Here is a 26,634-nt window from a genome sequence, read left to right as displayed (position 1 = left end):
GCTTCAAAACGCTAGTATTCAGTATAGCACAGGATACTAACATAAAAAAATATTTGGTTATGTCTTATTTTACTTCATTTTTGCACATTCAGTGACTTACCAGTGTAATTTAGACAGCCATCCAAGGCAAATGATGAAGGATTTACAGCAGTTTTCGATTTTGGAGCGCCTTACATGTGTTCTGTTTCTAATACATGAGCAGATTGTTCAGTCAAAGAGGTTAATACAGCTTTTTCACTCTCTCACACTCACCAAACAAACATGCAGACATGAACAGCTGCAGCTTGACCTTGATGAGGCGATATCAGACGTATCTGTTATTGCTGGTGTTATATGTTGGTGTTGTGACTGCAACATCGTAATAATGTTCATCCAGTATCAACATAGCAAATGACCAGTAACATGTTTTGATGTTATAGCTTTGGAAGGGGAAGGAAAAGGGGGAGGGAAGGGGTGCCTTTGTTTATATAAAACTGTTTTCTGGAACAAATGGTTAGCATTTCAAGTACTTTGTTAATTTATGCAATATAACAAATGAATTATCAACCTAGCTTGACAGTATAAAAAAAAGTTAAATAGATTTAAATTAAAACTAAACCGCCTGCGAATGTATGACAAAACATTCAGCTGAAAATTACATTTCTGTTATATTTTTTTTACATTATTTTTTATCTTTTATTTTATTTTATTTTATTTATAGTACCACCCATCTATTGACCAGACTATTTTGTGTATATTTGTACTTGTGAAGAACAAAATCAGATAAGAATAAAGACCACATCATGTAAATGATTGGGAGGCTAGATTTAACACTGATGATGGTCATGGATATTTTGTGGTTAGGGTAAATGAGGAAATGAACATAAGTTCAGCTAGCATTCTCTGAAGTAAAGAAAGCATAGCATTTTGTACATGCTGCTGCTGTTAAACAGAAGGTCAAAGCTCGGGTAGCCAGATGCTTGAACACTTGTTTTAGTTCAGGGAGAACAGAGTTCACAACTCGCTGTGGCAGACCGGTGGGATCACCCTTCATTCAAAGGCAGCGCCGCTGCACTGGTACCAGCTTTAGGGTTCGCCTGGTGGTCACGTGACTTTTTTCGCGTGGTGAAGCGAACCGTCGGTACAACATCTCGCTTCGATACATCTGCTCGTGAAGTCGATACCGTAGCTTGTCGGAGAAGTTTGCTTCTAGCGTGACACTGCAACTCATTTCTAATGTGAGAAGTTTCAGTTAGCCAGCTAGCTGCAGCCAAGCGTCAGTGCCTTAGAGAAGTCTCGTGGCAGACTAACTTTACGTGACGGGAGATGAACAAAAAAATAACGAAATCACCCGGTGATACTTTTTTCCACATGATAGCAGCTTGACGCTGTTTTTTTTCTGTGGACTGTGAATTGCATTGACGGGACTTGCCTCGGTCGGTGGGTCCCGGGCTGCTACGATGTGTGTCCGCTGCTCCACGAAGCTTTGCTGGGGAAGTGAATCTTTCACCGGATGATGGACAGGAACTACCCGAGCTCCAGCTTTGCGGACGCGCTGGCTCCACCAGCACAGACCGTAGCTTCGTGGGCCTATGACCGCGGCTCAGCTACTATCAAGCCAAGGTAAAAGATGAAGGAGAGGGCGGGTCACCTTCCGAAGGAAATTTCGGTGATGGAGGGCCTAGCTTTGCTTTTGGGGAAAAGTGCACAGGTCCTTGCGGTTGTCGGGAACACTGGGAGAAATGGTTAAATGTCACAGACGCTGACTTGTCAGTGGTTTCTTAGCCGTGCGTTACTTTTTTCCCACCTTGCTAATTTTTGCTAGCATATCGTGCTTTCAGCATGAGCACACACAGAGTCAGTGAACACAAACTACACAAGATAATTGCTTTACATCTCTATAATAAGGGGGGTCATCTGGGTATCCTAAAGTAGCATTTAATCGTTGTGTTTTCTTCAACCACAGGTGCTCGTCAAAGGTAAAACAAGAGAGACAACTAGCAACCGAAGCTAGTTACTATATAACAGTTACAACACTTCAAATTAGTAATTTTCTTTGCTGTGGCGACATGTCTACATTTTTGTAAATCTGTGCTTTTGTTCTAGTAACGAAAGCTTGAGGTCCTTCGTTATATATAGTCCGTGTAACCACAGAACTTGCAAAAGCTGTTGAGGTCTTAGTTCGTGACTTATGACTGATGTGTTATAGTTTGTTCTAATTTGCTATAAAGAGGGGCCATCCTTCATGGCAACATTGTTTTATCTGGTACAAATAAGCTACATTGTTCTCACAAGCGGAACAAAAGTAACAGTCTTTGTAGAACAGATAAACAAAGAGTATAAATTAGCCTGTAAAAAAAAAAAAAAAGACTGTCATGTGCTGGATGGCAAAAAATGTAATAATTATGAAAATCAAGTGGCTATGATAAATAATGAAGTAAATTATTGTGGCTGATCTCTGCTTCAGAAAATCTAAGATTACACCAGTTTGTCTTATTTTATGACCTAAATAACATAAGATAGTGGCTGCTGATTAGCAGGGATGTTTCCATTCTGAAATCTAACTCATCAGAGTAACATGGTAATTAGCATGTTGTGTGTTGCACTTGTTGTTATTGATTCTAAAGTGTAAAAAGAAACTAGCAAAGATGAGTAGGGAAATAATCTGGTGTGTGTAACTGTTGAAAGGAACAGATGAGGGAAGAGACCCTCCTTAGTTTGCTTCATCCACCAGTATTTACCTTTAAGGCAGCACTTTAGCTCAAGCCAAACTGCATCTGATTAGCTGGAGAGCAAAAATTTCATACGTCAGATTTTAAATAAACATCCCCCAAAAAAGATGGATAAAAGTTACTTGACCAGTCTATTTATTGATGACTTTTCACACCATTTTTACATCCAAATGTTCACACCATCCAAATGTTTACAAGATATAAATGCCTTACTCGCTTAGCCAAAATGGTTGCTAAAGAATGAAGTGCCTCATGTTATACAGCAAAATGTCAAATGACATTCCTAAGCAAACAAATTTTGACAAATCAGTGTCCTGTATTGTTATATAATTGTTGTTAGCCTTTGCGGTGGTCTCTCGGACTAGCGTTTTTCCATAACAGACAAATAGCCACGAGAATCCTTGAAACAATAATACATTCATCCAAGAAATCTTTTGGACGGTTTTACCACACTGGTGATTGGTATTGTTTACTCTACATGACACATACACAACTTGGGTTGCTATGTTTTGTTATAACTATAATACAGAGAGCTGCAGTTTTCTTCCTGTGCAGAGAAAGTGAGTCTACTGAATTTGTCGACAATAAACTGACAAAACTTTACAGACTGATTACTTGATCTTGCTTGCTGTGCATGAAGAGCAATTCACAGTTACTTTAGAAATATTCATACATCTTCACTTTTTGCATAGTTAAGATGGTGAAGAGCTGTGTATACATCAGACTACGAGTATAACAGTTTCAGTGTTTCCTTGAGCACAGCCGTCCCAATCATTTCTAAAAGGAATATATATATCAGGATATTTTTGACTGTTGTCTCTTATGCTAGCCTGATTAGCCAGTCGAGTAAACCTTGATCACGGAGATACATTTAGCAATTTTATTGCAGCCATCTTGGCAGCACTCCATCAGTCACAGCATGTCATAACTTTGTCAGTGTTTAATGTTAATTTGTGAATAAGAGTGGCAACTTTATTATAAGTGTTTCAAAAAGAAAAAACTATAAATGCTTATTTTAATCCACTGTATATACTCATATTTGACTTGGTTGTGCACTGCTGTTTGTAGAGATGATAGTTCTAATGAATCCCCTACATTTGTTTGTATATGCAGCCCCAGTTACGGTGCAACATACCTTGATGCCGAGCTCCTCCAGCGGCAAAGCTACACTACGACACACCAGCTTCCCACGTACACTACATCACATATTCCTGTTGCAACAGGTGAGTTATGGCATTATAATGAAATATTGTTTTAAAGTGACCAGTTTTACCAGGTAATATGTATTCATGCAGAAATTTTTGGTTTAAGCACAGACGCATCTTTCTCTTCCTCTTTTGAATGTCAGGAGCACTAGAGTCAAACAGTAGTACTCCAGAGACCTCAATCATGAGCTTCCTTTCAGCCATGGAGTCGAGAAGCCTTCAGGCTGGTCCTGTTAGTGCCTCATTGCTTTCTCCTTATAGACCCCCATCATGGCCTGCTGGTGAGAACACATCAACCTTTCAATCTTAGTTATATTATTTAAAGAAGAAATCATTAAGTGTAGAGAGAATGTAACACGCCATACTCTGAAAACCATGCCCACGAGATTGGGGAAAAATTTAGACCCTAAAGTGTGCAACCAAATGTTGGAACAGTGAAAAAACTACTCTTACTAGCTAAATATATTTGGTTTCACTATGTGTAGGGATTGTTTTAGCAACCTTAGCTGTTAGAAACTGAACGTTGTCTATATTTGTAAGCTGCTGTAATCTGATAAGGCACATGCAAGTGCAGTAATATTACTCTTCGCTTTTAACTTATCCATGAAAAAACACATGGTGCATAGATAGCCATGCAGTGTCAGGATCTTTCCATTTTCCCATTACTCTTGCTCATAGTGCTTCAAGTCTTATTGACAGTATCCATTTTTGTCTTATAAAAAGCTCAGTTTTAAAGTTCTGTAGTTCTTCAGCTTATAAAAACTCAGTTCTGCATTCTTTGCCCTGTTGGTAGTGCATGCTACTCAGCAGCTTTTAGGTGTTTTTCAGTTCAGTGCTAGCAGGTGAATCTCACAAGGAGGCCCTTGGATCTCACAAGGAGGCCCTTTTTGTGCAATGTAAAGTCAATAGAAACAATTGCACAATTTTCTTTTTCTCCAATTTGGGTGGGACCTAAATGCACTCTGTAAGCATCAATTTGTCACTATTTCACAAATTGCTTAGAAGCTTAGGACACAACTTGACTTTGCACCACCATCAATTCTGCTGGCTACATTGTTACATGTATACAAGTACTACAGATAGAGTATTGTAATGCTCTCTGATCTGCTTTGGTAGACAAATTGATATATGTGATGACACACTTTATAAATTACCTTTAGCATCTTTTTTTGTGAATCAAGAAAAACTTGCATGGATACAAAATATTTGTCCAGCTCTGTTTCTCAATTCATCTCACTAATAGAGCAAACAATGTTTGTATATATGTCTGTTCTTCACTTTTCTCCTGAGTGTATTGCTGAGGACCTGTGTAAGCGTTTGATGTTTATGGAAAGGTGATAACATTTTAATGCCTTCTTCCTGTTGCAATTCAACCACTGGCCACACTACATTACTGTTCTAGCACCCTGCCAGGTCTTTGTTAATATATGCTAGTAGAGACCTTGCACTGTGTACCTATGGTCCAAAGGCTGAGTATGATTAAAATGAAATATGTTGGGGGATGTTGGCATTTCAGATTTTGTATTACCTTTTGCACATGAATTTTGTTTATTATGAAAATATTGCATGTGTAAGATGCTTGTACTTATGTTCTGTGTGTGTGTGGTTTCCATGCAGGTGTCAACTCCTCGACCACAGAACTATATTTGACGGGTGCCCTGCCTTCTACAGCTACTTTCCCCTCTACACCTGCGCTTTCATCCTGTCAGCACACAGGTGCCTATCCTACCAGGAGTTATGCCACCAACCCTTCCCTGACTCTCCAGGATCCTGCCTTTAGCACTTCTACCAATGGCCTGTTTTCTCACCATGATCCCCTCCTGCATCTTAAGTCTAACCAGACTGTGCTTCCCACTGCCTTGGCCTTCAATCATCTTTCTGCCTCTGCTCTGGGCTCACCGCTCCCTGTACAGTCCTCCACTTACCGCTCAGCCCAAGAGTCTGCACCCCACCTCCTGCAGCCCCAGTTTAGCCTCTTACCTTCTACCCTATCTGCCACTCATAGTGCGAATCAGCCATTTGGGGCGACAGTTTTCTCAGGCTCTATTGAAAGAGCCCTTCAGCGTGAATGTAGTGTGATCAAACACCACCAGAGGCCTTCTAGTATCCATATAGCCTCAGAGCAGTTACCTAGTTCGGAGCAGTCCTTACAGGGATATTTCGGTTCAGGCAGCGAAGCGGATGTATCCTACCAGCAGGAACCATCCCATCAGCCCTCCGTGTCCTGCAACCCCTCCACAGGAGCAGATTCCTCTCAAGGAGTCAGTGGTTCCCTACAACCCAAAACAGATTGTACAACACAAGTATATTCATCCACTTCGCTGCAGAAGACGAATGAATGTTCTTCCAAACTAGCTCCACAGCCTGCAGGAAATGAAGAGATGCACTCTCAGAACCTGTCAGCGGGGTCTCCTGAGCGTTATTCCTCCCCTGGACTGAAGCAAAACTCTGTGATTATTAACCAAGAGGCAGTCCAGCTGTCTAGCCTAATTTCCAACACTTTATCTCAAACTTATATCACACCTCATACACAGTCACAAGCCTCCAATTCCACTTCCGACAAGCTCTCCTCCCTTTATGATACTCTCCCTTCACTCTCCAGCCAGTCTGACAATGTGGCATCCATTAGTCAGTCGCTTGTTTACTCATCTACTCCTGGGCTGAACCAAGAGCAGGGCATCCAGTATGGAGCCCAAGTACAGAGCTTGTGTCAAGGAAATCTGTCTGAGAGTTATCCCACATCCCACTCACAGGGTGCCTCAAATGTGATTTATACTTCTCAATCACAGGTGCAGAATTCAGTGACCCAGTCTCAAAGCTTTATCACGGGAGAATCCCTTAACTCTTCTTTCCCACCCACATGTGCACAGAGCCTGCCCACATCATCTACAGTGGACTACACCCTCATGCAGGCCTCCGTGGGAGGCAAAACACACGACACTCTGTCCCACCAGCAGCACTCACAACCCAACACATATGTTTTGTCTGCACCTTTGCCTACCTACTCTTCAGCGGCTCAAGCCTTACAAAATAACATAACCTCCATACAGGACATAAAGCCAACATATGGCAAACAAAAACTTGAAGAGGTGCCTCTCCAAGGCCTCGAGGCTCTGCGGCAGGTCTCCGTGGAGGCCTCCATAACATGTAACAGTATAGTTTCCCATAACAATGTCATCTACGTTGTTTCAAAAATGGATGATCACCCTAAAGCACAGAGTGTTATTCGAAGCAGTTCACGTTCTGATGACCAGATTATGGGACTACGTCATGTAAATACAGTGCCGGTAAAGGATGAAAGAATGGGTTCTCTAAGCCAACAGCACATTCATTTAACTAGTGCCAATGGTCATGAAACTTCTAACACAAAAACTACAGACTCCACCATTGAATCCTCACATATACCCCTGTGCTCAGAGCCGCTCAAGCAGCATCCTCTCCAACTTGAATCTGCTGAGGCACAGCAACAGAATCAACAGAACCATAACCAGACTCAGGCTTTAGCAGCCCACACCCAGTTTATTGCTATTCCCAGTGCTCAGGTTCATCCTGAGACCAATCAAGTAATTTTGCTCCAGCAGCCACTTTTGAATAATAGTCAGAACACATCAAAGGTGATTCCAGTGCAAGCTATTCAATCGGGACAAGGCCTTGGCCCTGTTCATGTCCAGTATCTTCAGATGGACCGAGACCTGCTGGGTCCAAGTGTTACAGAAACACAGAGTCAGCAGGGCACAGTAGTGTCTGAACCAAGCTCAGAATGTCCTACGTCTAAACATCACTACAGCCAGTTGACAAATCAGCAGTCAAGCGATGCCAAAAACCACTTTGCTGTCAACTCTATTTGTTTCTCTGACTCTATTCTACTTCCAGATGACAGGAATATTTTGTCAAATGTTGATGACATCCTCGCTGCCACAGTAGCTGCCTGTGGCGTGTCACCACAGGACTTTGTCAAAGCTACATCCTCTGCTGAGGCTGATATGGCAGTGATGGCAAGTCCTATTGATTCCAAAGGTCACTTCCAGACTGTTGATTTAAGACACATGTCACCTAGTTTCTCTTCAGCACAACAGCCAATTATCACTAACACTATCTCCCAAACCATCACCATGACATTAAACGGACCACAGATGACAACAGACTGTCAGGGTGGATCTGGTACCCACAACAACAATAATGAGCTTCATGCTAATGGAGACATAAGGTGCTCTGACAATAACTATCACTCAGCTGGGCAGGTATATGACTCCTCAGGTCCCCAGAATAGAATTCAAGGGAATGCAAAGTGTATTAAAACTGATGATGGACTCATGGAAAGTCCAAATGGTGAGGACTTCACCAAAAAGAAGGCTCGCTCTAAGTCATTGACTAAAACAGGCAGTCATGAAGAGGATGGTGGACTGGCCAGACCAGCCAAACGTAGTGGGCAGACCAAGCGGCAAAACTCGAGGGGTAGTGATGTGAGCTCACCATCTGCGGCACACGGTTTATATGATGGTTGTCCACAGCAGGAGAGAATCAGGCAAAAGATTCGTGAAGTGGAAGAGAAACAACCAGAAGTCAAAACTGGCTTTATTGGCTCCTTCCTAGACTTTATCAAGTCTGGGCCCAAACAGCAATATTCTCCAAGTCCAACACGAACAATTAATCGCCCTAGAAAGGCTTGTACCTCATCCAAACAGTGTACTATGCCAGCTTTGCCCCCAAAACTGCCAAATTTGCCCACGCCCTTAATTCCCCAGGACAGTCCAGCAGTAAACTCCCAGCAGAAACGTCTTGATGAAGATCTACAGAAGAACTTGGAGACCCTGCCATCATTCAGCTCTGATGAAGAAGAGAACACTGGAAAGAACCAGGCTCTGAGGAACAGCATCAGCTCAGCTCTCTCAGCTCTGGATGAATCTTCAGATCGGAAAACTAGGACAGGTAATCACACTCTGTAGCATATGGTACATGCTCAGTAAATAAGTATGTGTGTAAATAAGTATAATAACTGTGCCCAAAAATGCCAGGGTATTGATGCTAATGAAGCGATAGTAAAGAAAAAAACAACCAAATTAAACTGATGTTTAAAACCAGCAACTAGGTTAGTTGGATCCCATTTGTATTTTTTCCTGTATATTGTTATAGAAACCTGTAAAACATTGACATTCTGTAACAGTGTGTATCTCATGCTCGAGACAGAAATATTGTTTGCCTAAATACAAGACAGTGAACATTGAACTTTATTCATTTTCCTTTTTCTGTCTGTGAATTTGTGCTTCTTCAGATAATCAGTTTCAGGGTTTGATGTTGAAGCCAGAAGAGGTTCCCAGCATGCCCCACGCTGTCACCGATAGTGCGCCTCCCGTGACATCCTGTGTGCTGCAGGTACCCACTCCTGCACAGACAACAAACGCAGCCTCAGGAAAGACTGTTTTTGCGGCAACAGAGGAGTCCAAAGAGACACCACCTGGCCAGTTGGCTATGCCTTTAAAGAGTGTAGCCATGGCAGGACTCACTGATGAGGAGCTGTCGGACAGCGGAGGAGAAGGAATGTATCGTGAGAGAGACGAGTTTGTTGTCAGGAATGAGGATATCGAAAACCTAAAGGTACGGGAAGTGAAATGAATGCTTGTAACACTTGATATGGGCAAAATTGAAAGTGTAGCACAGGTCAAAATGTTTATAATATAACACTAGCATTTCAAAAGTAAGCCTTGATGCAATGCAGTGTAACTTAATTTAATTCCTCTTCAATTGTAAGTGATAGACTTAAAAAAAAACTGCTTCCACATACTGAAGCCTATTCTGCACTGTGCTGTGTTTCTCTGTTTAGGTGACAATGAAAGCAGGCAGTGAGCCTCCAGCCATCTGGAAGGTACAGAAGGCTCTGCTGCAGAAATTTGTGCCTGAGCTGAGGGATGGAAAGAGAGTCTTCTCAGCTACAAACAGTGTAAGTAGACTATGCATATATAGTTTGATTATACAAATTAGTTTTGTCAACTAACACTTTCTTCTTGTCTATTTAGTATCTTGGATACTTTGGTGATGCCAAGACAATGTACCAGAGGGTGTATGTGAAATTTTTGGATACAGTTAACAAAAGGGAATATGTACGAGTTTGTAGTCAGAAGCCACGCTGCAAACCCATGAACTCACTAAGGTAAGTGTAGACTACTGGCTCCTATAATTCATAATAGATTTTTCTGAGTTATCTCAGCTTTTTTTTTTTTGTCACACAGGGGTTTTCAGGTGAAAACTTTGCTGGGCTTGACAGCCACTCCTACAGTTTTCCAAAACCAAAAGCCCAGACCCAAACAACTTAAGCCAAGAGCAGAGCCTCCACCAAAAAAGAGGAGGAAATGGAAGGAGGAGTTTTCACCTACTGCCTCTGGATCATCTGCAGAAGACGGAGGCGAAGAGGATGGTAAAGAACAAGTTTAGGTTTTTAAGGAACTCTAGTTTGTTGTCTAGATTTTGTCACACTCTCACTGCCCTTCGATGCGTCCTGTGTGTTCTATCTCTCTCCCGTACACACTCAGAGTTAAACCCTCCGCTACCGTTTGCTTCCCGATTACTCAACACACGAACCATGAAAGAGACATTCAGGAGCTTCGTGGAACTGCTTATCAGTATTGCCTTAGATGAAGATGTAATGACAGCACTTGAAAGGGCAAATGGTGAGCAAAATACTTTTTGGACACAGAGGAATTGTTCTTAGTTAGATTGGCTTAACAGTTTAGGATCCCTCACATCATTGCTTGCTGACTTTTCTTTTGTCTCATCCATTTCAGATGAATTGCTGCTGCCACATATGAAAAGAGTGGATGGAATGATCACTGACAACAGAAAACGTTTACTTCACAAACTACACATAGAGCAGGTGTTGAAGGTGAGTGTGGAAATGAAGCTGCACATAAATGTAGATTTGTGTTGTCTTGATGCATGCGCAAGGTAAGGAAATCCCCCAAAATATCCAGAAGAACAGAATACATTTTTTTTAGGGTCGATTTGTGTTCTAGTCCCATGGGCGGTAAAAATGGTGGATGTGTACCGTACTATGCAAAGGTTGCGAGCCACCCCTCATTTCATCACAGTCCAGCCCTGGTGCCTAACCATTTTTAGAGGAATGTTTCTTTTGTTTGTTGAAGACATGTAACACTGCCCTATGAATCATTCAAGGATATACCTAACTCAAGGGAGGAACCGGTGTTGTATCTGCACATAACAGACAACTTGGCAAAGAACTAGTTTTAATTTGTGTCTTCAGGCACCTTGGTACTGGCTGACTATCCCAAAAAAAGATACATTTATCCAAATTCGTTAGTTGAATCTATGACAAATGCCACAGATTGTGCAGTTTGACAAGCCTAGAAGGTGATTCCTGAAGAGCTGCTGGCTGAAAAATTGCAATATCTTAGAATACGGTATAATTGACATTAAAAGAAATTAGAAGAAAGTGGACCAGTGAAACTCATGTTTCACTGGTCCAAGGAAAAACAAATCCAGCAAAGTCCTGACACAGAAGAGATACATCTGACTCATCAAAACAACAGTTTAATAGTGTCTGTAGTAAGGGTGTCAAATATAAGGCCTGGGAGCCAAATTTGGACCTGCAAAGATCCAAATTCAGCCAGTTGGTTGACTTTGGAAAATGTGAATGAGGGCATAATTCTTTCATTTTACAGCTTTTCTTACCCATAAAGCTCTCCTTCATGGCCATTCACAGTACACCAAAGTAATTCAATTTTAGAATTCTGTCATTTCCCACATTACTTCTTACAATCTAAGCTGAGTCATGCTGTCAGATTTCTTTCATTTACTACAGTAGCATTTCTTTACCATGTAGGGAAAACTGAGACATCATGTTGAAATTGCACTTTTTTGTCTTTATATTAAGACATCTCATTGATTAAATGCATATTTAAACTTTTTACATTGACAGAAATTGGAATTTCACCAGTCTGGCCCACATAAGATCTAAAGTGGGCTGTTTGTGGCCTGCAATATAAAATGAGTTTGACCTCCCAGGTCGACAGCCATCTATAAAACATGGTGGAGGCACTGTCATGATTTCTGACAGCATTTCAGCAAGTGGTCGTGGTGATCTTTTAAAGGTTTTTGGAATTATGAACACAGAAAAGTAGCATTAGTTTTTGATCCACCATATAATTGTATGATGTGTAACATCTTCATGTTTTCAGTATGACAATGATCCCAGTCAGTCATCAGTTGGTAGCCAATGAGCATGTTGACTCATTAGTTTCACTGTCGGAAACCCTCATCTGGCTTCACTTCTGGTTTCGCATGAGTAAGATAGTAATGGCAAAATGCAAATGTTTTACTTCAAAAGTTTTGAATATGCGTTCTAGATCTACTTTCATTGCAAAAGGAAAATAAGCATTAAAGGATCTTTACTGCACTGTGTGAACCTAAGTAACTTGTGTTCTTTAGACAGCACTAGACAGCTTCCCAGAGATCTCAGTGGTGACTGAACTGAAGAAGGATGGGGAAACGCCAGCCTTCAAAGTACGTCTCAGTGGACGTGCCTACAACAAGAAGACTATGAAACCCCAGAAGAGCCCCAACACTATGCCTCAGGTAATTGTACTTCTAATGTCTGTCCATAAGAGGGTGCAGGTTCACCGTTTGTTAATCTTTAGCTTTGCTGAGCACTGAAGCGACTACCTCCTGCTCTCATGCTGTTTGACTAATATAAAAAAAGAAATATACTAATTATTCAAATTTTTTTAATTATGTTTCCCTCTTTTAGGAGTATACAGTAGACCAGCAGAAAACTCAGTGGTTTTCTCTATACCATTCTTTGCAACATTACAAGTACCACACATACCTCATGTGTAAGGATGAGGTAAGACAATGTGTCTAGTTTCTACTGAATGCATAAAGCTGTTTTGTTTAGTTTTAGATTTTTTTGTGAGTTCTGTAAATATTATTTTTCAGATTTAACGTCACTTGCTTACTTCCACATGGAATTTATTTGAATGAATTGTATTTTATGCTCTGTTTGTGGTGTTGTCCTTCAGATTGCATCTCTGCGGGTGCAGGCAGGGGACCTGGGGCAGGAGGAGACTGTGCAGAAGTGTCTGCAAAACGGGGCTTGGGTAGAGGGGCTCTTTGATCGCTTTGGAGAGCTAATCAATCAAGTGCAGCAGGCCTGCAGATGAAAGCCTTTAACATGCTTGGTTTTAAAAAATGTCCAACTTTTGAAAACCAGAAAATGCCTCCAGCTCAAAATGTGACCGAGAAGGATGGAGTGAGTCTCTTCTTCAAGCGCAGGGTGTTTCGGATCAACTGATTTGCGTGTTAAAGACTGTTGGGAGACTGTGGAGTAAAAGTGGCACGAGTGCAACAGTGAGACACACAGTGTTTATCACTGCATCCCAGCAGAAACCTGGAACTTCATCAACAGAGGACAAGAACTTTGTTCTTGGGAGCATTTTGGAAGGCTCCCACCTAGTACTTCTCCTAGTCTTTGTAGGTTTTTATAGTTAAAAGCCCACTTTTATGGGCTTTTCCATAGATTTATATTCTTTTTAATTTGTTTTTCTTTTTTAAGTTAAATGCCAGATCATGACCAGATTGTATGCACAATATAGAAGGCAATCAGCACAGGAAGTAGAACACAGCAAATACACAAGCAGAGCAAGCCTTTGTCAATCTTTTAAGTAAGCTCACATGCAAAGTTGATCTGTTGTTTTGTTTAAAAAAAGAACTATACATTATATATAACTATAGTTATATACTGTTTGCAAAACATCACATTTGTAATACAGTGCCAGCTTATATATATGTATAATGTACATTTTGTAAAAAAAAAAAAAAAAAAGGAGAAAAAAAATAGCAGGACGTTGGAACAGCAGCAAATTTCTCTTTAGCAGCTACATAGTGCGTCTATACTATAGTTTAACATTTGTGTTTCAAGCCAACCATTTGCTTATAGGAAACATCTTTGATTGGAATCAATGCAGTTCCAGTACTGCTTTTTATTAATCTTTTTATTAATCTCAGACATTGTTACCTTGGCTTATCTATGGGTAAATGAATGCAAATGAATTGCTTTACAGACATAGCCTACATTTTATGATAAAAGTATATATTTTCACAGAAGAAAATGGTTATTTCTAAGACACGTTTTGATTATCTTTTCACAGTTTTCCAGAATTTACTCTAAGTCATTTATTTTATTCTGTCAAAAATAATCTTGTTCTTAAAAGATGCAGTTTGTAAATAAAACACTGCATGTATTAGGTATGTGTTTTTCTAGGATATTTTTTTGCCAGGAACTCCGTGAGATTTTTTTCTGGAATCCCATTTTTCAGAGCAATTATTTCTAAAAAAAACAGGGTGTGAGGTGCATATATAAACACTGCCTTTATTATGGAATCTGGATTTTCTTGGGTGAATACCTTCTGAGACTGATTACAATCTGAATCAATGAATTTTCATAGAATCCCTACAGACACGTCACATAATGCCACCATTGCATTTGGTCATAGTTTGGGAAGATTGCAGCAGTACTAACTAGTCATGTGACACCTTTTATCTGTTTTTGCACAATCACCAAACCACATGGGGACTTTTCTGCAGTGTTGCCGTAATATTATAGAATAACCAAATAAGATTTGTTTCTTTTTTGTCTAATGTTTGATCAAAGTCGATATAAGGAGATTGTGTTTCATTATCAACTGTAACCTTTTTAGAACATAGATGTACTGTTTTCCGTTTTATTTGTAACTTTGCTATAACAGGGGCCAAGTGCTACATTTAACATATTTGAAATGTTAATCAGACAGAAGAGCCCAGCAGAAAAAGTTACAACAGTCTTGCTGCAACCAAATAGTCTGTATGGATTTTTCAGCGTAGCCAGTCACAGTTTGCTTCTCAGCTTCCTGAGGAGTCTGGTTATGTTAGATTTCTCTTGCTTGTTGGAAGTGTGCTGTTAATATTGGCTCACATCTTCCATGAGAACACAACGAAGTGAGAAACTTGCCATGTTGCTCGCCCACAGTGCTCTCGTGACCCGAACTTTTCACATATTTATGGGTGGCTGACTTTGTGTCGTCTGAAAGAGTCTCTGGGCTGTTGAATAAAATATGACTGTCCAGCCAGACCAGTCACAATGCAAAAAAATGACTGGCAATCCCCAAAAAACAAAAGTGTCTCTGTACTTCACTGACTGCACTGTGAGGAAAGCCACTGTCCTCTGTCCTTTGGAGTTGGAGAGGCTCGGGGGTGGAGGACAACTAGTCAGGCAAGCGTTTGGGATTCCATTACGGGCACAACTGGTAGGGAGAGATACTGAGCGTCTGCTCTCCAGATGAAAAGCATATGAATTTTAATGCACTGCATTGTTCCATATGTGGGAGACAGACTGGAGGCACCCCCGAGGCAGCATGAGAATGTGAGAAGGGCACAGAAACGAGATGGCTGTGTGCTGCGTAAGGCTGCATATCACTGACAGTCTTGAGGTTAGAAATAAATGTCTCTTCGTGAAACCTGATGCACTGAGTGTCGATGATGATCTAGTTTAAAATCAGACCTGTCGTGTGCACACGTGCAGGGTGAAAAGTAGTTATCTGTTGCAAGTAGAGTTACCAATTTGTATTTGCTGCAGCTGGAGTCTTCTACTGACAAAGTCAAGATCTGTATTTGGGCGTTTGTTAGCAATTAGCAAAAAATACAACTACGTTTTTATTTACGGTCAGTCTTGAAATATTTGTTCTTTACTTAAGGTTTTCCACTTTTGCTGCTGTAGTTTATGGTGGGTTTTACTCGACTGCAGCACTTCAAAAGTTGTCTAACACTTACATACCATTGTGAGACGTTTACATACATTCACGGGCATTAATACTATGGTAATTTGAGGCTTTTAATCATTTTTGAACTGTTCTTTTTCTAGAGTGGAATGATTGTACAGCCTACATTTTTAATGAGTTTGAAGGATTTTCTCTAATCCACACAGGGTCAAAAGTAAAGATACAGGCTCAAATAAATACATACAAGCCCAATGATATTTTGTTAAATACCACTTAGAAAGTTGCACCTCGCCTAGACCTTCCAAGGTGTTTTACAGGTTGCCATCAACAAGCATTTGGCATAAATCTGCCTTGATAATCTGACCAGAGTTCATTTTTATTGGTCGGTCTCCCGGCACAGACGTGGCTTTAAAGCATAGTCCCTAAATTTTCAATAAAGTTGAGGCCAGGGCTTTGAGAAGGCCATTCCAGAAGCTTAATGTTAGCCTGCTCTATAAACCAGTTTTGATGTCTAAGTCCCAACCATCTTGCCGTTGACTTGAGGTGAATTTCAAGACTTTTGGAGTAGTTCTTCATTATTCTTTATTGTACCAGTGCCAATTGTAGCAAAACAGCTCCAGACCATGGTGCTACCACCACCATGCTTGATCGATGGTGCAGTGTTCTTAGGTTTGAAAGCTTAATGTTTCCTCCTCCAAACATACTTCTTGTCATTGTGACCTAAAGGCTTAATCTTTGTCTCAACTGACCATAAAATGTTTCTTCTGAAGGGATTTAACTTGTCCACGTGCGTGGCTGTAAATTTCATCTTGGAATCTGCAGTTGTTTAGTCATTCTAAGAGACCTTCCCAACTTGTGTAAATCTAATATTCTCCTATTATAGAATACAGTTCAAGGTTAAATATTAATCCAGCACTATCTTCTTCTTGTTGTTCTGGAACAAGTTTGGCTTGTTTGGAAGAGTTGCCAGGAGAAAGCCCCTTTTTGTTTAAAAAGTACGTGGCCACACAGCTTAGGTTTGCAAGTTGTATCTGAACAAACCACAAGAGCTCTGTCATACTGTTCTTTGAACAGATGAGACAAAGTGGAGATGTTTGCTGAAAATGTCCAGTGCCACGCCCGGCGAAAACCAAACATGGCATACCAACACAAATACAAAGTGCTGTAGAGTCGAATATGAACACATCTGTCCCAGAACTAAAGTTTGCTGAAACTGGGTCATGCAACAGGACAATGATCCCAAGCACAGCAGCAAATCTACAACACTGGCTGAAAATTTAAAGAATCAAGCAGCTGCAATGGTCTGGTCAAAGAAAAGACATCAAACTGATTCAAAGGCTGTGATGGGATCTTGAGGAAGCTGTGAATAAACAAACCTCAATGAACTGAAGGAACATCGTAAAGAAGAGTGGGGTCAAATTACTCCCGAGATGAGGCACTGATAAAATTGTACAGAAAACAATTCAAGTTATTTCTGCTGAATGTGGTTCAGCAAGCTACTGAATCGTGGGCTGTACTTAGTTTTTCACAGAACTGTAGTCTTCTTATTTGAATTAATTTTCTTGAAGAAAATTCCTAGGGGATATTTTTGTTATCATCTTACCTGCATGACTGATAAGTGTGAAGGTGAAGGAGAGGGAAATATACAGGAGCTTCCAGGTAATTGGCGAATAACAGAAATGTAAATATTGCTTTGACCTTGCGGGTTAGAATTACTAATGGTGTTAACAAGGGTGCTTTCTCTGTGTCCGTCAGCCATCAGTGCTGGCATAAAACAGGTTTTACTGTTCAGCGCACTCTCAGCACTCTTGTAAAATGTCGTCAGTTTACAAAATACCAGCATATTTGACCGCTGTGCATGGGTGAAACCAGTTTCACCTGAATGAAAGTATATGTACTCTTCATATGTAGATGTGTGATCACTGTATAAATCCACAATGGGAGACATGCTTTGCTAACACACATAATGCTCGATATTATACATTCCAAACCCGAGGTACAACAAGTGTTACCAACCAGTTTGGCACTACAGGCATCCCTGGTTTTGTTTTCTTATGAGCCAAGAATGTGAGGCAGGTATTTCGAGACTAAGCGTCATGGGTATTTTGCCAGAAAGACAAGACGCGCACAAAACCCCCCAGGATATAACCAAAGCTGAGGCAGAGACTTGGTGTCAAGCCTGTAAAACATTGAATGTGAAAGTAAACAAGAAAACCAAAATGCATGTGTAAAGCTGCTCAGGTGGATGCATGAATAGGGGGTTCAAACCACATCTGTCTATCTGCGCTTGATTAGAAGAAATGTAGGATCTATTGTGGGCACAGACTGGTCTCTGCTCATACCTGCTGATGAATAGCAGCGTATTTCAAAATAAAAGATACGTAGAGCCCAGAGGACACTGATCGAACCGGTTTGCCTCGGTTGCATACCTCACTTGTTGCACCATACTTGTCTCTTGTGTTGATAATAATAGCTCTCTGCCTTTCAGTCTCCTTTCCTGCAAGTAATCGACATTTTGTCTAGAAAAGAACAAAGGCATTAGTTTAGAGTGTAGATTCTGAGTTCACAAAAACCTCTTCCTGCTACAGCTGATATGTGCTTGCTCTTGGGTGTGTAAGTATTTGTTTTTGAGATATTTAAGCTCGGTATATTCAACAGTACGGTGTTCACATGACCCCAAAAGAGGTGGAATAGGCAGGTTTGCTTTTGACACTTGAGGTCCCTACAGTCCAACTTGTGGTGTCTACTGTTTTAGCAGTACATGGGAAAGGTCTCTCTCTCTCTCTCTCTCTCTCTCTCTCCCAAAATGTCCTTATTCTTAAATTAGAACTTTATCCTGAAAAAATGTTTAATATCTTCCCATCTTCCTGGGAACAGCTATATCTGCAGGTGTTTATCAGGCCAGATTTACTTCCTCTGTAGGCTTTTAGGGTGTGACCTAGTAAGTAAAAGGTTATGTGAAAGCTTCCTAGATGCTGGAGCATTACTTGAAAATGAAAGGCATTTACTGTAACTCCAGATTGCACCAGTCAGGGAGGTTTTTTTTATAAGCACCTGTGCAGATCACACTGCATCCTATTATAATGACCAAATCTATGATAAAATAATTAAAGCTACCGCCGATAGTGAAACCTTGTTTGATTGTAACAGTGGTAGTAATCGCTTACCTTCCATTTATTTAGTTTCAGTTGGTGGAGATAAGCGTAAAAAATGTAAGATGCAAAATAAGGTACTTAATGAGCCTTTGTTAAACTTCAGGGAAACAGTGAGAGCCTCGTTATCACGCTGGGAAGGCGGTGATTGGGTCATGAATAATGTATCGGGGTGGGAGGAGACAGTTTCGGCGTTGACTGTAGTTTAGTTGCGAGCGTCACGGTGTGTATTGAAGACCGGGACATGGTCTGAATGGCTTTCTTTACAGTCACTGGAGGAAGTTTTCGTTCATCGAACACCAGGTAAGATCGATTTAACCACTTCACGGACTTCACCAAGCCAGATGTTACTTTTTTTGTGCGTGTGGTAAATATATTGTTGCAATCTGAGGAGTTTCCTTACTTAGGTTTGTAATCTGCGTTATCGACATGTGTCTTTTAATCCCAATTTAATGTCGATTTCATGGATTTTACGCACGCCGTGCGTCTGGAGCAGGAAAGAAATCAGAAAGCTTGATTCAGTGAAGTCGAATCGTTGTGAAAAATGACAAACCACGGTTAATCTTTACAGAAAGTATACTTTTAAAAGGAGGATGACCTTCATGAATTCCAGCCTATTTTTTATGCTCTGTTAACTCTTCAGAGAATGAGTTAATAACTGATAGGTCGCAACTTTTTTGGGACAGTTTGACATTTGCTCAGTGTAGCAGCAGGTGGAGCAGTGTTTACGTTAAAAACAGCGGGTAGAAAAGGGTATTTTGTGTGGACGTGGGCCAGCGCCTACGATGTGGATTCCAATCCATAGGGGCCAAAAAGCCAAACGGGGTTCAGCCATAGCGTGTTCATGTTGTGCCCTGAAGCTTGATCAGTTAATCTTACTAGTCACAACATGTTGGACGAATGAAGGAATCTGCCACAGGCTATTAAGAACCTGCTGTTTTAGGTCTGATGGTGCTGCACTGCTTCTCATCTTAGGCCTCTTTTTAAGCATTGGTCCTCTTTCTTGTTTAAAAAAAAAAATCTAAATCTAAAAAATCTAAATCTTTTCACTTTACTGCAGTAGGAACACCTGTATGAGCCAGCATTCTCACGAGGGAATGATCACAGTGCTGAATGCTCCCTGTGCGATTATTTACCCCACTGATGTGTACAAACAGAAGTGTACTATTATCCTGAGCTGAAATGCAGACCTGACACTCCTTGCATTTTCCCTTTTTATATTATTATTATTATTATTATTATTATTATATAGAGAGGACAATAGTCATAGGGAAGGTGACTGGGGTCAACTATGCAAACAGGGCTCAAATCTCAACCTGGCGCAAGCAACAAGAGGTGACAGAGCACAGCCTGTTCCGAGGATTGCTTTGACCCATATCTGACCTCCCACTTTTTTCTTTTCTTTTTAACGAGCATTAATAGAAATTGATCAAATCCGAATTTACTGTGGTAATCCCGCTAATCCAGGGACCCCTGAAGGGATTCTCCAGATGGTCTTGCTGCAACTCCTAAATCAAGGATTTCATTGTGATAATGCAGCTCTTTCCTTTTGCTAATTACGCTTAACAAAAAGCATGGTAAATCTTTAAAAAAAAAAAAAAAGTCTTTCATTGGGAGTTTACATTAATTTTTGACTGTCGTGTGCATAGTATGGATTTAAATCTTTTCTCAGTGTCTTAAAGTAATGAAATAAACATTTCAAATCAGTGCCTCATCGCCCTGTTATGTTCCTATTATGTATACAAACCTTTGCAAGGTGTTCTTCCTTGAACAGCTGCAGCCCCAGTTGTTCTTTCCCGATATGTAAATCTGCACTGAGGACAGTTTCTTCTCTCCCAGAGGAAGAAGTGGTTTGACGTAGCTGTATGTCATTAGGCAACAGATCACCGAGATTAGCGGGCACACACTTCTCTGTGTTCTCAATGAGCTGTTGTATCTTTAAGAAGAGTGGGAGAACACCTGCTTGCCGCTGTATTGTTCCCAAGTGCTTTTCACATTCCAGTTTTACAAATAGGTCAGTAATCATTTTTGTCATGTTGTGCTATCATAACATGGAGTCTGGCTGTTGCTGTCAGTTCCTGATTTATGGCACCTGGCCTCAGCGAGCCTCTCTCCGATTCACTCCTAACATTTGCTCAGCAGGCTTTAAATGTTTCCTGTTGTGAGATGAAAGCCACACCAACATCTCAACAAGGCTAACTCTGCTTTCTTTCACCAGTCTGGCCTGTGGTGGATGACACAGCTTTTTTTGTTTTTCTTTCCAAAGACAAAAATACGAAAGACCCAACAATCAAACACAGAACAGGAAAGAAGATTTGTTGACAAACTGCACGATCAATTGTTGAAGATGTGGTAGTAGTTAGTAGAACATGGGTTAGGCTATCTGGAGTGAAAGAAAACTCACAATATCATCATTAATCACATTAATCATTAGTCACAGCTTTCTAACACTTTCTCTTGACTCCTTCCATCAGAACGAGGCATGGCTGGGAAGCCTTTCCGAGCCACCTACATCTGGACCAGCATCATTTCAAATCTGCATACTCGCGTGGAGGTCAAGCGTCGGCGTCACAACCTGAAGTCTTACCATGACTGTTTCTTGGGTTCAGAGGCAGTGGATGTGGTGCTGGCACACATCACCCTCAACCGTTTTTTTGGAGATGAAGCAGTACCCCGCTATAAAGCTGTCAAACTTTGTCAGGCGCTCATGGACTCAAGGGTATTTGAGCCGGTGGGAATTAAAGTATTTGGGAAGGAAAAGAAGAAAACTACATTTGAGGACAGCAGTTTCAGTTTATACAGGTTCCTGAGTCCAGAAAACAACTCGTCTTCTACGCTGACTGGCACCAATTCCCTTTCCACTAATACCATTGAGAGTGGCTATGACTCACTGAGCATTGAAAGAAACACGAAGGGCTATAGTCCTCTACGGGAAAGGTACAGACATAAAGTAACTATTTTAGATGTAATCTGGGATTTGCTTAGCTCTCATTCCTTTAAGGTAATTGTTAAATCCAGTTTAGCTTCAGATAGTAAGATTTCTAAAAACTGGTTTGGCATGAACAAAAGGTTTTGGAGTCAGAACATTCAGTCATGCATTGATTTCACAAATTTTCAGTTTCCGTTGATAATTTTCAGTTAATGCTTTTTCCCAAATCTAGTATTTTATAAATAATGATTAGGTAGATATAAATCATACTGATTTATCTCCCAAGTATTTGATTTGTTTTCAAATTGAGGGTTTGGACTGGAATGGTACTAACATGGTGCTTTTCTGCTCTTATTTGAGCACTCAAAGCGCTTTCCTACTGCAAGCCTTATTCACCTATATTCATATAAGCGCCTTGTTCTATCCCTAAGCAGTTTTGACATAACAGTCACGCACTCACACTTTGATCGATGTATTGGGAGCAACTGTCCAAGGATACTTTGACATGTCAGACCCTAAACCATCAAGCTCTCAGTCAGTAGCCAACCTGCTTTACCTCCTGTGCCACATCCATCCATCGTGATTGTCTGAATACTGAAAATAAAGCTGAGCACAAAGACAGAAAACGGGTGGAATGATTTGCAGGCTAGTATAGATCAAGTTACGACCATCATCAATCAAAGTGTTATGTTAATATGGGTGACCTCCCAATTGTGACTCACTTTTGAAACACAAAATTGTACATTTTATTGTTTAATTTTTTTAAGCTTTATTTATCCAGTTAAATCACTGACATCAAGGATCTCTTTTACATGGGATATCTGGCCAAGATGAACGCACCACTAATGTATCAAAACAAACATCAGATTAAATTAACGATATAAAGACTTGCTCACATAAAACACTTGCACACATTCGTAAACTGTAAGGATTTCGATCAAACTTCTTCTTCTTGGCTTCATCTCATCTGCCTCGGCTTGAAAGCATGTAAACAAATATCGTGGTGAGCATCTAAACTTTAAAATTTCCTTTACCTTGATGCTGGAGAGTTCAGAGTTTTACAGAGGCTGTCAGGATAGCAAAGGTTGGCAGAATGCATTAAGCATACGGGCTAACACATGGCCTCAGCACTTTGTGTTTACACTCTTTTGATCTCTTTAAAATCTGATCTTGTTGTGGGAGGGACAGACATGGGCAGACAGCAGGTCTGATGGCTGTAATGAGAGATGAAAGATTCAAAGGAACCATATGCTGTTTTAGTGTTTGGACAAGGCTTTTGTTATTTGCAGCATGGGTTAAGTCAGTCTTAATAGGTATAATTTAAACAAACGGGGAAAACAGTGGCTTTTGTTTAATGGAAATCCTGTTTGTCCTATTTAATTTCAGTCAGAAATAGCTCATATTTGCAAAACGCTCATTTGCAAAATAAGCATTTTTAAAAATGAAATATGCACAATCAAAACAGCAGCAAACTGTGATTGAATCAGACATACTCCATAAAACATTTGTTTACTGATGCCACTTCTCTTCCTGTAATATGTCTGTTTATTTTGCCTCCTCTGTTTTGACTGATTGCTGCTATTACGCAACTCTGCAGGAAAGAAGCGCAAACAACAGACAAATCACTTGAGGACGTGCTGGGAAACCTCAACCTCAGCTCGACGATTACCCCTCAGATGATCAACCTCGGCCTCTCGCAAGAGCGTAAGTTGCTTTCTGTCTTTCATGAGCGTGACATAAAACAGGCGTCGTGTTTTCACGCTGAACATGACTCAGCATTCTCGACGTGTCTGTGTATTTGTGACTTATATGGTGTTTTCACAGTTGTAGATGAAGTGTGGCACCAGCAGGCAGTGTTCAGACTGTTGCAGTTAATAGAGCTCCCCCTGTTGGAGAGTTTGTTAGAGGGTAAGGAGACATCGAGGCGTGCCCTACATGGCATGGACAGCGACCCGGACCTGTTGTATACATCAAGCTACCTAGACAGAGAGGTTCTGAAGGCCTTCAGTGAGGCTCAGTAAGTCCACACATTTTTTCTTCTTCTTCGTTTTATAAACGTTGATCAATTCACATGAGTGTTTCTGGTGACCTTTGTTAGACTTTAAGACCTTCACGCCACGCCTCACCAGATTAGCTGGTCTGCTGATACTCATTTTCTGCTGCTCTGCAGACGTAGAATGTGTATAGAATGGCACAGCATGTCTATTTGCACTTGTCCTGCTCTTTAACTTAAAGAAAAGCGCTCACCAATTGACCACTGCTTTTTTTTATTTGGTAGTAAAATTATGTGGAGGTGTAGAGATAAGAGTCATCGTAATAATGGTTATTCATTGGAACTGTGTAGTGTCCCTGCATTTACATGTAGTAGTTATATGCACACCACAAAACTGCAAAACCTCAGTTTGACTTCAGACTGCCCTGAACTTTGTTTATTAATTCTAATAATAAAGGCCAAATTTCAAATTCGCATATAAATATTAAATCATAATACTTTCCTCTCTTCAGGGCTGATGAGTGGATGTCAGGAGCAGTGGACTGTCTGGAGTTTCTGCCTGATGACCTGGTGGTGGAGATCAGCCGAGGTCTGGCCGCCTGTGGAGACGACCTGATCCGGTGTAAAAGACTACTGTATCAAGTCCTGACTAAGCACTACGGACACACACAACAGCCACCTCTGCTTAGCAACCAAATTTTCGATATCCACTGCGGCATTTCCGAACTACTCGGTATGAGAAGGCTCTGTCAGATCTTTTGTACAGATACAAGTTTACAGTGATAGATGTGAATCAGATTTTAGGTTTATGTAACTGCATCCCTGCCTTTTTAATGCAAATTTTGTGCTTTATCGACAGTGAACGGGAAGCGAGAGCAAGCTGTGGAAGCGCTCCAGCTGAGCCTGAAGCTGCAGGACTCTCGCAGCAGGGAGGAGCTGCGTCGGCTCCTGAGATTCATGTCTGTTGCAGCCAAACCGGAGGAGGTCAAACTGCACAAAGAGGTCAGCGCTAAGGGTGTATCTTGTGGAAGTCTGTACATTTTTGCTGGCTTTACTAACCCTACATAATTCTCCTAGATTGAGAACAGAATGGCAGTGAAAAGGTCTTTCTCACGTGCCATCGTCTACAGCAGAAGACTCGCCAAAGGAAAGGTGGACTTGATGGTTCTGTTCATGATGGATAACCACTGTGATCTGTTCAAAGTGAGTGTTCCCAGTGTTGTAGGAGGGATGTTATCTTATGTCCTTTCCAGCCGCTACAAACAAGTAACAGCATATTTGTTTGTAGGAGAAGTTATAATATTTTGCTGTCTCTCCCACCAGATTCCTGTCTCACTGCACAAGATGGTTAGTGACAGAATAACGAATATTGTGAAAGGGAAGGATCCAGATATGTTGACAGGTTTGCAGATTTTTACCCCTCACAGGCATCATTGCGTACATTCAGATATTTAACTGTTAACTGGGGGAATAAAGAGGAATTAATTTTTGGTTTTCTGTCTCTCTTTACTCCAGGATCAGCGTACTCAACAAGAGTAAGCACTGAGGTGTATTCACAAAACGCACGAAAAACCACTAAAGAGGAGCTCGTGTCTTTATTGCGGACAGTCCACGAGAGCCCTACGCTCTCTGATAAAGAAAAGAGACGGCTGCTTGGACAGTTTTATAAAGGCCATCCGGAGATATTCGTTCAGTACTTTGGAAATAAATTGTCCAGTATCAACATGTTGTTACAATAATATTTATTAATTTAAAAAGACCATATACTATAAGGTAAAGAAGAAAATAGCCAATGCAATCCAGATGATGTGAAAACGTCCATGTCAGCGAGTGGATTTTATTTAGACTACTGAACGCAAATGTGAATCTTAATAATCGTAATTATTTAAGGAACTTGACATTTTCTTTTGGTGCAGGACGCTAACATGAAGTTTTAAATGAAACTGTTACTTTCCGAGAAAGACAAAATGAACCAAGTGTTCTTTAGTGATTCCCCCCCCCCCCCCTTTTCTCACTGCAAACCATCTTGATGGCTTGATGTTTTGTAGGCAGAAAAGGGCAAATCTGCTTGCCAGATTTTTATTTTTTAAAGATGTAAATGTTCTGTGTGTTTGTGCAATAGAAACAGTGTTACCAGTCAAAATGTTCTCAATGCGATGTACAGTATAGCTTTGTGTAAGTAACCCTCAAACGGAAATTTGAAACTGGAAATTTGAAAGTCTGATGTTGAACTGTAGTAAACAATAAGACGCATTCATGAGAATCAACCCTCTGGGTTTTTGTTTGTCGCATCACATCAACAAAACAGATGTTTGTGCTTTTTTTTTTCCTTTTGTAACTGAAAACCTTAGCTCCATTTTAGTGGCAGCTTCAATGCCTTTTAAGTAAGGTTCAATAAAACCCTCTGCACGAGACAAGGAAATTGCTTCCATATTTCTATGGAACACTATATAAACTTAAGAAGGATCTAAAATTTGTAGATTCCACACAAAATGTGTTTAAATGAAAAAAACAAACGTAAATAATTTGCCACCAGAATGCTGAAAAACCCATCAGTGTTCCAGTTGTTAGTTTACTTTAACAAATTATTTTTGTTAAACAGACCGTTGCATTCATTTTTTTATTACTTGACTGACTGTAATCTAATCTTGCTTTCAGCTGAGTTTAAGAGGAAATGTGAAACAGTTTTCATCCTGTTTGTTAAATAAGAAAGTGAATGGTTACGGAGTCCTGAGATAATTTGAAGCTAGAACACTAAATCACAAAACTAAAATATCTGTAATAAATTGAAACTACTAAAAGCTGTAAGAGAAGACCGACAACTACTTTACTTTATACGCGTTATTTGCATCATGTGCATTGTTTTTGCTTCTGTAAGAATT

General features: G+C 40.5%; 2 protein-coding genes across 3 annotated transcripts; both read left to right on the top strand.

Annotated features, from left to right (window-relative positions):
- The first annotated feature begins 897 nt into the window (after positions 1 to 897).
- On the top strand, positions 898 to 15,622 carry qser1 (glutamine and serine rich 1). 2 transcript variants are annotated; one of them, XM_005915142.3, is made up of 13 exons: positions 898 to 1,602; positions 3,825 to 3,934; positions 4,060 to 4,197; positions 5,534 to 8,845; positions 9,189 to 9,511; positions 9,738 to 9,854; positions 9,931 to 10,064; positions 10,144 to 10,328; positions 10,444 to 10,581; positions 10,696 to 10,793; positions 12,356 to 12,502; positions 12,675 to 12,770; positions 12,946 to 15,622. In XM_005915142.3, the coding sequence occupies exons 1-13, from the start codon at positions 1,493 to 1,495 to the stop codon at positions 13,084 to 13,086; spliced, it is 5,049 nt and encodes a 1,682-aa protein (XP_005915204.1). In that variant the 5' UTR covers positions 898 to 1,492; the 3' UTR covers positions 13,087 to 15,622. The 2 variants fall into 2 exon arrangements, with proteins under 2 accessions (XP_005915204.1, XP_005915205.1); XM_005915143.3 differs by lacking the exon at positions 4,060 to 4,197.
- Positions 15,623 to 18,507: 2,885 nt separating this feature from the next.
- Positions 18,508 to 26,015, top strand: depdc7a (DEP domain containing 7, paralog a). The gene is made up of 9 exons (XM_005915144.3): positions 18,508 to 19,133; positions 21,305 to 21,767; positions 23,357 to 23,463; positions 23,584 to 23,776; positions 24,265 to 24,485; positions 24,612 to 24,754; positions 24,830 to 24,955; positions 25,076 to 25,154; positions 25,268 to 26,015. Exons 2-9 carry the CDS (start codon positions 21,313 to 21,315, stop codon positions 25,489 to 25,491), a joined length of 1,548 nt encoding a protein of 515 aa, XP_005915206.1. The 5' UTR covers positions 18,508 to 19,133; positions 21,305 to 21,312; the 3' UTR covers positions 25,492 to 26,015.
- The last annotated feature ends 619 nt before the right edge of the window (positions 26,016 to 26,634 follow it).

Source organism: Haplochromis burtoni, unplaced genomic scaffold, assembly GCF_018398535.1.
Source record: "Haplochromis burtoni strain Fernald_Lab_line unplaced genomic scaffold, NCSU_Asbu1 Contig_11, whole genome shotgun sequence".
Taxonomy (NCBI): Eukaryota; Metazoa; Chordata; class Actinopteri; order Cichliformes; family Cichlidae; genus Haplochromis; species Haplochromis burtoni.
The sequence above is the reverse complement of the archived record's forward strand: the minus strand, read 5'-3'. Positions and strand labels throughout refer to the sequence as shown.

What these genes read in the sequence shown, in the direction of transcription:
- qser1 (XM_005915142.3), top strand. Translation starts at nt 1,493, where the DNA reads ATGATGGACAGGAACTACCCGAGCTCCAGCTTTGCGGACGCGCTGGCT. An exon ending in GCCCCAACACTATGCCTCAG is followed by an intron (nt 12,503 to 12,674) that starts GTAATTGTACTT and finishes TCCCTCTTTTAG; the next exon opens with GAGTATACAGTAGACCAGCA. An exon ending in ACCTCATGTGTAAGGATGAG is followed by an intron (nt 12,771 to 12,945) that starts GTAAGACAATGT and finishes GTTGTCCTTCAG; the next exon opens with ATTGCATCTCTGCGGGTGCA.
- depdc7a (XM_005915144.3), top strand. Translation starts at nt 21,313, where the DNA reads ATGGCTGGGAAGCCTTTCCGAGCCACCTACATCTGGACCAGCATCATT. An exon ending in CCTCGGCCTCTCGCAAGAGC is followed by an intron (nt 23,464 to 23,583) that starts GTAAGTTGCTTT and finishes GTGTTTTCACAG; the next exon opens with TTGTAGATGAAGTGTGGCAC. An exon ending in AAGGCCTTCAGTGAGGCTCA is followed by an intron (nt 23,777 to 24,264) that starts GTAAGTCCACAC and finishes TCCTCTCTTCAG; the next exon opens with GGCTGATGAGTGGATGTCAG.